This window comes from Phycodurus eques, chromosome 18 (genome assembly GCF_024500275.1).
Source record: "Phycodurus eques isolate BA_2022a chromosome 18, UOR_Pequ_1.1, whole genome shotgun sequence".
In the NCBI taxonomy this organism is placed as follows: Eukaryota; Metazoa; Chordata; class Actinopteri; order Syngnathiformes; family Syngnathidae; genus Phycodurus; species Phycodurus eques.
The window spans coordinates 18546270-18557696 of record NC_084542.1 but is presented as its reverse complement, the minus strand read 5'-3'; the positions used below and the strand labels follow the sequence as shown (position 1 = coordinate 18557696).

Sequence of the window (11427 nt, the reverse complement as noted above, 5' to 3'; positions counted from 1 at the left end):
ATATGTATATGTACATTGTAAACACAGTTTCCGTCACGGTAGTTAGTAGAAAGTGTTTGTCGCCATCATGAGAAAAGATGACGCAGTTCATGGAGCGAATGGCGAGCACCGTATAAAGGAGCCGACGGCGTTTTACTGTGGGAGTCGATGTCGCTCACCATTTGTTTCTTAGTTGTGTATTTGTATGTATAAATAAATGATTATTTTGCCATCAAAAGCCCTTTTTAAGTCTTGTTTTTGTGGTTTTCTAGTTTGAGGTGTCACAAAGGCCAAATAAATGGGTGACAGTTTTGGTTGATGTTTTTTTTTCCACAAAAAGCTTGTTTTCCCTGCTTTTTGGTCAGAAAGCGATGCTTTTGGTGAAACCAACCCATGTTCTGCTGCTGATTTACTAAAAAACAAAAAAGGTGAGAAGCAAAACTTTTTTGTCTGGTGAAATAAGAGAGTTTCCTTTTTCTTTTGGTAGGTTCAGTTCCTATTGTCATAAAACACAATACTGTATTTTGTGGGTCTCGAATCATCAGTCAAAATGCTCTAAAACGGCTGCTTGCCATATAAATCTGCGTTAAAAGCGGCCGGCCGTGAACGTCTTCAAATTCGTGTTGAAACGATGATCTGATGTGAAATGTCACGTTGAACGCAACTCTGACTTTATATTTAGAGTTGAAATTTGTCCGACTTCAAATTTCACATTCCGAGCGTATCTAACTTTGAATTTCGTGTTAAAACGTTTCAAGAATACAAGAATACAGGTCTCTGTCGCTCCCTTTTTTATTTGAATAACAATCATCAGCAACAAATCAAAGAACATTGGCGCCCCCACAAACCCGACTAAGCGCCCTCTTACGGCTCTTTGTTTTTTTTGTTGTTGTTGTTTTGTTTTTTTTATTCCACGGAGGCGTCGGGGAAGACGGATGGGCAGAACGTGACGATGAAAACAAGACGTGACGGCGACACGAGCGAGACGTTTGCTGTGCGAGAATAAGCCGAAGACGGAACGGTTCGACGTGCGTGACGCAATTCCGATCACTTGCGTAACTGGACAATCCCTTAAAATGTGATTGCGCGACACTGCCGTGTCGCCCAACGATATCCGGAGAGGTCAAACGCAGGTCATCGCCGTCGTCGTCGTCGTCATCGTCAGCGTTGGTAATAAGCGTCCGTCGGCTCGCTCGCATCTCCGGCGTTCCGTGGACTTGCCAACTTTTGGCTTTTTGTCGGTCGCTTCTCCTTTGACGTTTGACGATAACGTCCGCTGCTTCTTGACGGGAAAGGAACCTTATAAAGAACCTTCTAGATGAATGATCCAGCCTGTGGAGAGCCTTAATCCCTTATCTGTTCACAATACAAGCGCGGTAGCAACAATTCTGCCTTTACGGAGATAATTAGGCCGTGAGCTATTAGTTTTGTCACCACGCGCTCGTGTGCAGGCTGCGTTTGGAATTGTAACAAATGTACATTTTGCATGTTTGTGACATCATTTGATAGCTCAACATGGGCCAAAAATTGCATCAACTCATTCACTTTGACAAAGTTGAAGACAACATTGGTGAAACGGTTGCTTAGCATGAGATGTTTGCATTCAAAAATTCCGACTTGAAATTTCACATTGGAAAATTCTGATTTGAAACGTTGTGTTAAAATTGTGAAATTACACAATCGATATTTGTCTGACATGAATTTTCACATTCAAAATTTCTGACTTGAAAGCTCATGTGAAATTTCACATTTCAAAGTTTTTTGGGTTTTTTTCCATCATGATCTGACACACAATTTCCAATTTAACACTTCTCGGACTTGAAATTGCACCCAGGTCTTGTCATGATAACGAAATTCACCCTGGTGGGAGAGCGACCGCACCCCGAAGCCGCCGTTTATTGCTGATGCAAATTTGGATTGTTCAGACTCGGCGGAGGTCTGACTGCTCTTTTCGTCCTCTTTTTCAAGATGACAGAATTTTGGTTGTGTTGATCTCCTGACATTCCGCAGGCATACGTAATGTCGTGGCCACAAATAAGGAATGTATGCTACGGTGTCGTCTCCTGGTTTTCAGTTTGGAGCAGGATGACCACCAGCACTTTTCCTTCCTGAATTTGTATTTGGAGGGAAAAAAATGACAAAACAAGATAAAAGAAATAGAAACCCTCATCAAAATCTCCAGCTTCAAAATTAGCACCTTTCACCAAGCCCCACCCAAAAAAAAACAACAACAACAACAACAAAAGTCATTCGTTTCGAATCCGTGCCGAGCTGAGGCAACTCGTGTTGGTGTCCATTGTCCTCAGCTGCATTTGCAAGACTTGACAACCATGTTGGAAAGCTGCTCCACTTTGGGGGTCCGCCCCGAGTAGTAGAGGATGGTGAGGGGCTCCAGCTCTTGGGGGACGCAGCACGGCGACGCCGACGCCTCCGGGTTCAGAGTGTTGTACAGGCTCAGCAACTAGACGCACAAGAAGAAAACAAAACACGCAACGTCCTGAACGATCATGGACATCAACATTTTGACAAAAAAATATTTGAAGTTTTAGAATATAGGTAATAGGTACATTTGTGTATTTTGTACGCAATACATACAGTTTGTGTGGAAAATGTTTGGACAAATTGTAAAATTTGAGTGAAATATTTTGTGACACCTTCCGGATGGAAGGCGAACCGTACCGTACCGAACCGTACCGTACCGAACCGAACCGTACCGTACCGAACCGAACCGTACCGTACCGCTCACTGGGAACGAGGCTTCACACGGAAATGGTCTTCATGGAAAAGTTGCAATTTTGTTGCGTTGAGTTACCGAGCTGTGCGGCGTGTCCGAGCTCCTCAGGTAAGGGCAGGGCCCGGAGCAGTAGTTGGCGTCGTAACCGCTGGGCTCGTGGATCCACTTCCAGTTCAGGTCGCGCCGGAAATCGATGTGCAGCCGGCGGACGCAGCAGCTCTCCTCCGCGTTTCTGTGTGCCGTCGGGTCTGACGTTTACATTTTGGGAGGCTTTCACATTTAAAAAAAGAGATGCACGCTTGCCCTACGGTGTTCCTCATCATCAGATTTGCATTTTGCTTTTTAAATCTACAACGTTAAGGTCTCTTTCCTCTTTGGTGTCTGTTTGCTGCTCCGTATGTGTTAAAGTCACAGTTGTTTAAAAGTGCCAAATGACGTAACATCTCATCATCGGGGATTCACGACAATACAGTAGAACCTCGACAGAACGGACTAACAGTGGCGGGCGGGTCGTCCGATATGACCGATCGTCTGCTTACGTCAAAGCACTTTTTTCTTTTTTAGGCCCTATGCACCAACGTTACTGTACATTCCAAAATTGTTTTGTAGGTTTTTTTTCTCTTGGCCTTAAAACGCCCGGTACAGTCCACAGTTAAGCTGGAAAATGTTTCACATTTCATGCAAACTTAGCACGCCGGTTTGCTCGGTCATGCTGATATTGTTGACATACGGTACTCGTCGTAGGCGAGTCGCTTTCATCAGCCGTGAGGAATTAGTGTGCTCCCTAGCCCCAAATCCGTTGCCAAAGGCGAACAGCTTGATTTAAAAAAAAAAAAAAAAAAAAAAAAAAGTTACTGTACCAAAACTAGCATGTTCCAGAATTTAGAGACTTGTTTTGTATTTCTCAGAGCCACGCCGCTCTCTCTCTCGCTCTATGCACAATGCCCCACATTCAACATGGCCGCGACGTAGACACATCTTTTGGCATTTAAAAAAAAAAATGTATGACCCGGAAATACATCAGTCCTATTTTCTGCCTGCGTTGCGCCACAGCGCCAGTAAACAACAGTGGCCAATTCTGAAACTGACAGACTTTGCCAACAACAGTTTAAGTCGAAAATGGAAACTATTTTCGGAGACGGTGTTCAGTCCCGACGGTCCGTTTTTATCCGATATCCGTTATATCGGGGTTCCGCTGTCGTCAAACGTTCGTCCCTGGTATTTTCACATTTCTTACGAGAAGCAGTAGTCGGCGTCGAGCGCTCTCTTGCGTCTGTGCGAGGACTTTGCGTCCAGGCGGTGAGGCGGGATCATCATGAGGATGAGGTGAGGCACGTTCCGTTCCGTGCTCCTCTTCAGGTGGCCGAGGTCCAAGCGACTCTCCTCCTCGCCGTCCGCGCCTTCGTTGGACAAAGCGCGAGCATTTACTGGTCTTCCCGCATTCCGACCTGTTCAGACATTTACGACTCGGATACCTTTGAACTTCACGTCCAGGACCTCGTTCTCGTTGTCGATGATGTCGCCGTTGGGGCTGAAGGTGTGGCAGGGGCAGTGCACGCTGATTTCCAAGCCCAGATTACTTCCTGGCGTCAAATCAAAGCAACGTTAGGGCGATCAAAGACAACGCTGTCAGAAAGCCAGAACCGAGACCCGGACCCGGACCCGGTCCCTACCTCTGTTCACCAGCCACTCCTGCACGGTGTCGGTCACGTCGAAGGAGACCCATTCGTTCGTGCCTTTGGTCAGCACGTTCTTGGCGCTGACGTAGCGTTGCTTCCTGATGTGCTCGTTGGGCCGCACGATCTGCAAACGCGCAACGTCGCCGTCGTGAGATCGTTTGGGGACAGCGATAGATTGGCGCATATTCCCTCAAACAATCCAGTGTCATTTATTGCCGTAACTGCGAGAGTCCAAGGTGTTCATTTCAAACAAAACGTGCTGCTGTCCAGAGATTGGTGAACAGAAAAAGTTCACAATGAGAATTTAATGCGAATTTCGATTAGAGCAGAGGCCACTAATGCGATTTGTAAACTCCTGGAATGTTCTAACTCATTGCCTTCAGATAGGACCAGCTGTTTATTTGAAGTAAAGCGTTTATTTGGGTGGAGCTGGACACGGTGTTGTTCGTCAATGGCTGCTACTTCCCTGTTACAATGAGAACAGAATGTTCATTTCAGATCAGGTGCTTCTATAAATGGACTTCCCACCGACTTATTCAGCGGGGCCCGGCGTCTATTAGAGTGGAGGCCTCGAATCGAGAAGATACTGAATCTTGTCTTCAGGTTTCATTTGCCAACTAGCTGTTTGTTTTAGCGAATGACTCACCCTGCATTTATGTGGGGCAAGGCCTCGAATTCTGTTTTTTTCATTCCTGTTTTTTCAATTGCTGAAAAAGGAGCGCTGGGCATTTATTTGGTTGGAGCTTGACGCGCTGCTGTACGTCAGTCGGTCAAGAGATGGAAACGATTCTTTCCGGATTTTACCTCGAAGCCGACAATCGTTGCTGCTATTGTTACGGTGTTGGAAGAGTTCGTCGGCAAACTCGCAGAATTGGGAATTATAACAAGAAAATAACAAGACTTGCTCATGCGAGGTGTTTGATGCGGTGCGTCATTTATTTGGTGTATTTTGGCTACTGGCGAAGTGTGTCGTTCGTCAGTTTACCGGGTCCACCTGAGGCGGGCGGTTCCAGTTTCTTTTGCTACAGATGACCTTAGCGAAATGGGCCCGACGGGCGCGTTCGACCACCTGTCGGCAGCAAACAAACGAGCCGGCCGACTTCACGGCCTTCGTGTCTGTTCAACATGGCCGTACAGCGGCTTTGACGGGCGTGAGTACTCCTGGAGCGCCCGTTTGGGAAGCGAAACGTACGCGGCAGAAAAGAAGCCGTGACCGCCCGCTTGGGATTAGGAATCGTTAAAAATCATTCGAAGCGAATCACAGGGACGTAGACATTTCCTTGGACAAGCGCGTTACATAAATCCACTTGGCATACGAGAGCGCAGTTGTAAGATGAGCATATTATTGGGCAAATATTTGGTGGGGAGCACGAGAAGTGCACTTCCGGTATAATAACCCAGAACAGCTTCTGCTGAACATTCCATTGCTGGCCTTTGGTGGTTTACTGTGGTTCACAGTACCTTTACGCACCTGATAGAGTTCAACTCGCTGTTCGTTGCGCCTGGCGCCGACGTTGGGAACCCGCAGGGCTCGGAACTCGGCCCTGAAGAGGTTGGTGGCGTTCCTCTCCATGGCGGAGACATTGAAGCGGAACACCTTGGAGGTGAGGCCTTTCGGGCAGTACGGCAGGTCGTCTGCGACGGGCGGGACGAAGCAGAGCCGAAGTGAGGCTTCACTTAAGTAGCTCCTCCTAATCTATACGCTCTTTTACGCAGACATCCAGAAAAATGTATCCGTCGTAACTAGGGTCGGGCATCGTTTGAATTTGAGCGATTCCGATTCTGTCGTTCGATTCCGGTTCCAAACGATTCTCGATTCTGATTCTTTTAGGGGGCTGGGTCAAAAAGGTTTCAATAAAGGGTGTCCGCATGACGAACATCCATTTCCTTAGCAGCCCGCAGCTTAGACTCAAATGAACATTTGACTTGGGGTTCTTTGTAACCAGTATCTATATCAAACCTCGGAGCTAAAAGGCAATGTGTGGGGAACTAACCCCAATTGACTTAATATTCATGAATGAATGTTTCAGCTAAAAGTTAAACAGCATTGTTAAAATAGTTATTTTAACAATGCTATATAGCTGCCCCTGTATTCTGTTTCATCACGTCAAATGGTCTATATGTGCCAGTTTCAACTTGACTTCTTAGTTTAAGCTTGTAGCCTTTTATTTTGAAGGGTACGCATCGGAACTCAGCGTTTTAGCACGAAAGGTAACTTTTTGTTGTTGTTGTTGTTGTTGTTTTTCCATGGCTGGAGCCAAATGCTATAAAACGCTGATTCCTTTCCCTCCCACCGATGAGGCACAAGGTTAGTGTTTGTGATACTGTGAGACAACGTTGCTATGAATTTTGTGCTGTAAAGTTGCTACGGTGAAGTTTTAGCCCAATATTAAATGAAGCTTCTTTTTTTTCCTGTCATCGGCGCTTACGTTGTCGGTTTGAAGACTAAAATAAACGGTAAAAACCATCATCGGTGCAAAAGTGCAAGCGAGCGTTGACCTTGTTAGCTGTCTCAGGGTCGGCATAGACGTATTTTATTTCCACTCGCCCGATCGACTGAGAGTCGACTCGACCGAAGCTCCGTCAACCGCTGCGCATCGGGAAAAACCCCTTCGCGCGATATCGTCTTATTCCACTGAGGCGACTGGTCATTCATTTGAACCAAGTTAAGACACACTCGTCGGTCGCCGCCGCTGCCGTCGCCATCGTGCCCGTTCTTTTTTTGTTGGTTTATACCGCTGCTTCGTTGCTTTTCGCCACTTCTTCGCGGCGGGAGGACTAGGCGTCGAAACCGGGAACAGAAATGTTTACATTTGAACGGTTCCGGGAGAACCGGAACGTCAGTCCCGGTACCGATCGGTTCTCGATTCTCGATGCCCAATCCTAATCGTAACAGACGTAACGAGAGCACTTGGTGTTTTGCCTTTCATGTAAACCAGCGGGGAGAATAATCGCTGCGACTTTCCAAAGTTTCGGACGGTTTCGGGGTGAAGTTGACAGATGAAATCCACGGAACTCGGCGATGTCATTTTTGCGTAATCCCGCTTAGTCGCGAAACAAAGGCGATCGCCCAAACACCGCGGACAGACAAAAGGTTGGCCGAGTTCGCTCGTTCTGCCTGCCGGTCCGCGATCCGGCGACAAAGGAGCGAATGCCGCGCGCGTTCGGCTGCGGACGAGCAAAGCCAAGTCCGCTGCGTCACACGGCTTCCTTTCAAGTCAGCAGGCGCTCTTTTCGGGCTCGCTCGGAACAGTCCTGACATTTTCAAATGTGTCTTTCAGCTCCACGCAAAGAAAAGAAATCTCTTTTCTATGGAACTTGGCGATAACTGTGTTGAATTGCGCCACAGTGCTTACGTGAGCTGTAACACATCTGTCGGCCTCGCTCGTTTTATGTGACATTGTCTCAGCTAAGAGTGCAGCGTGGGCATTTTCCTGTTTTCCTTCATTAAGAATGAGCTCATTCGCTAACTGCGATGATGATAATGACTTACGTGCTCATTGACGCACCGCCACGGAAACCCCGCAGTCAACAATTATATCATTCGGATGATGTTTAACCTTTCGACACTCATAAACTGACTCAAATAACGACATGTGGCGGGCAGTTCAAGTCGATTTGAGTTGATGCACGCCCGAATGGAAACGCGAGAGGTTGAACTGATCAAGTTCACTGCGCAGTGCCGATGAGAGCTTGACGTCGATTCATGGGCATTCACGCGTTTTGCCATTAACGAGGACGCCTGACAGAAGGCGACAGGTGGCGGGTACGTGCCGGCGTCGCCTCGTGCACATATTTTATTGAAAAGGACACATTTAGTAATAACCTTTTCGGTTGTTATGTGATTGAAAGTTAGTGATATAAATTCCGACTGTCTGCGTTGTTCGACATTTCGGTCCTGACGCCAACCAGGAAGGCGAGTAACGAGGACCATCGATCCCTTAGCGGGGAGCTCCTTTCGCCATGTTGCGCTTCGTGTCCACTTTCCCCACCCTCGCTCCCTCCCCTGAAGGCATCGTCGTCGTCATCATCATGTCTGACGGTGACCGCCCAGGAAATTGGAAAATGTGGAATTAGCGTGTAACAGGGAGAGCGGCTGTTTTCACGACCGCTTTATGAGGCACACTTGCATCGTAGATCCCAGCAGTCAAAACAGTCCGCTTCCGATCATGTCACTGGATTGATTGGCGGGCTTTCTTCTGGCCATAACATTAGGTACAGCTGCGCAATCCAATACAAAAGTTGTCATTTTACAAAAACAACATTGTTCCAACACTTTCAGTCATTTTTAAGTGTTATTTGGGGCTGTTCTGCACAACTCCAAACATAATGAACATTCAATTAATAAGTATAAAAACTGAACTTTGAACACGACCATTGTATTAACTGCTGCAAGTGTACCTAATAAAGTGACTGTCCATTGAAGACGTATACTGAGGATGTTGGTAATATTTTGGAAACGCTTTTTACAGTAGCCCCCCCCCCGAGCACATTATTAGGTACACCTCCGCAATCGAATGCGATCCAATACAAAATTCCCGACCGAGAAAGTGCTGATTTTACAGAACAATAACATTGCGGTCGTAGTTTTGCAAATGATGACTGGGACAAAATATTGTAAACATATGTCAGTATTGTTTGTCACACTTCTGCACCACTTTAAGCAATACCAAACAAATAGTTTTGCATACAAATTTAGCATTATTAGCCTTGCAACGGTGGATTTTCTTCTTAGTTGGTCCAAGTGTACGTCATAAAGTGACGGGAGAGTCGAGTTGCGTGTGTGGGGGGGTCGGTGCTGCGGGTCTGGGAGGGACGGCCCTCTTCGTGGGTGGGCGTCCGGCCTGATGGGCCCGACCTGCGGGAGCCACGCGAGCCTCTTGACCTCTCACTTGGCGCACACTCACGCCATTCACCGTATATATTTTCCTCGCTAATCACATCTGGGCACATCCACATATCCAAGGGTCCCTGGGGGACTCGGGAGGGTGTGGGTGTCGGATCGGGTTTCAGCCGGTCCGTGCGCCCCGCCCCTCTGCCTTGACCGCCCCCTGGATTTTAAATGCACGGGTGGGGTGGCGGCATTGGGTCCCTGCGGCCCCCACCGGGTGGCCAGTTGTCAGAGCGCCTCGGCGTGGGACGTGTCCCGTCCGCCGGGCCGCTCTCGGGCGGACCCCCGGGCCCGATCCCGCCCCTCGATCGATCGATCGGGCGGGGTCCTCAGCCGCCGCGGCGCGGCCGCGGCAATTACAGGAAACTTCTGTCAGTTTTTGTGCGTGTAAAACCGTATCCATTCACTTGCGTGTGTCCGCAGGCACACACCCTTGGGACTCTTTCTCCGGGCGTGGGGTCACGCACTTACTGCAACAAATAAGTCATGAATACGCAAACCGCTTGTGTATCCCCTCACTCATACTCTCGTCCTGTAGACTTTTATCATTTACATAATTAACGCCACCACACTTCAGTTGCGCAGCCGGGTTCACGACCCTTGCCCTGCAATGCTTCTTGTCCCGTCCTTCCCTCCCAGGGTGTCGCACGACGGCCCCATGCAACACTCACATTTAACGTTTCATTGTTGGAGATAATGTAATGATTTGCTTCTCTCATCGTGTTTACAATCAATGCTTTGCCTTTTGTCTTGGTTTCTTTCTCCCTTCTCGAAACTTTGTTCTGTTCGACTGATCAAGTCTGATTTTCAATAAACCTCCATTCTAATACCACAGCGGAAGCTTACAAAACTCCACTGTGACACCGTAAACCTGTTCCGGCATGAAAGGGATACAGATTTTCCATTCTGCTTGACCTAACAGCCGAACAGGACCCCCAAAATAATATTACCAACACCCTCTGTTGCATACAGAGGGTGTTGGTAATATTTGGGAGGTCTTCGTCGCACGCTGACCACAACATCCGACCCGACGCCATGGTGGGCCAGTGGGGGCCGTGCCCCCTCTCTAAAAAGTCTTATTATTCGGTGCAGTTCTGCACCACTTCAAACAATAATAAACATATTTGTAATTTTTACAATGCCGTAGAATCCCATTAGGTACATTCTAAGCATTATACATACACGCGTACGTATGATTTGACGAAGAAAAAAAACCATTGCTCTTGTAATGATGCTAACGTTTGCGTCAGCCAAAATATTGTAAAGATATCTCCGTATGGTTGTGCACCACTCGCAAACAAAATGTGCACAAACGCGTTTGCAATTCCGCGGTGATTTATTGATTGCATTTTTTGCGAGCGACTCACTGCTCTCGGTGGGCCCGTGCAGCACGTTGAACTTGTAGACCTCCTTGGCGTAGTACTCGCTCTCGGTACCGTCGGCGCCGCACACCTCCCGCCGGCGGCGGCCGAGCTCCTCCAGCAGCTCCCGGGTGCTGTTGTACAGAGCCCGCACCTGCCGGGGCGCCTCGGCGGGGCCCTGCGCGCGCGGGGGGCCGCTCAGCCGCAGCTTGCTGAGGATCTGGCCGCGGATGGCCTCCACGCGCTTCCGCTTGACGTGGTCCGCGTCCACGGTGGCGCACGTGGACAGCGGCGAGCCGAGCGTGGCGCAGCGCAGCAGCAGCAGGGCGCACAGCAAAGCTTTGCACGCGTGCATCCTGCGGGGGATTCTAACCGAGATCCGTTTGACGCGAGCCCCTCACAAAGCTCGCCACCGAAGGAATCCGCGTGCGTTCGGGCCCATTAAGACAAACTCTCCAAAATAAAATAAAGCTGCGAAAAAGTTGACATGCTTGTGTTCATAGTCCACGATTGAGTTCATTCATCCCTGGTGGATCTCGAGATGGTGGAAATGAGATTTGTTTGGGCTTTTATTGGAGCTCGCGTGCGCCGTGCCTGCCGTGACGTTGGAGGAGGGGCCCTGCCCCCCCAGTTACTATCCCCCCCCTCACCAGACGACCACTGTGACTCAGACGTGCGAGAGCAGCTTTTCTTTTTCTATTTGGAGCAGATTAGTCACCTTAGCTGTTCTTGAAGCTCAGATTTCTTCACAATTGTTTTCCCTGGAAAGTCAAAAGTAGACCA

General features: G+C 48.4%; 1 protein-coding gene across 2 annotated transcripts; it reads right to left on the bottom strand.

Moving 5' to 3' along the window:
• Positions 1–770: 770 nt before the first annotated feature.
• On the bottom strand, positions 771–11205 carry LOC133417328 (transforming growth factor beta-3 proprotein-like). Of its 2 annotated transcripts, XM_061705009.1 has the most exons (7): positions 10651–11205; positions 5864–6027; positions 4387–4516; positions 4189–4296; positions 3951–4113; positions 2792–2945; positions 771–2440 (listed from the first exon to the last, which is right to left on the bottom strand). In XM_061705009.1, exons 1-7 carry the CDS (start codon positions 10997–10999, stop codon positions 2282–2284), a joined length of 1227 nt encoding a protein of 408 aa, XP_061560993.1. In that variant the 5' UTR covers positions 11000–11205; the 3' UTR covers positions 771–2281. The 2 variants fall into 2 exon arrangements, with proteins under 2 accessions (XP_061560993.1, XP_061560994.1); XM_061705010.1 differs by lacking the exon at positions 2792–2945 and having other exon boundaries at positions 2421–2440.
• Between the last annotated feature and the right edge of the window lie 222 nt (positions 11206–11427).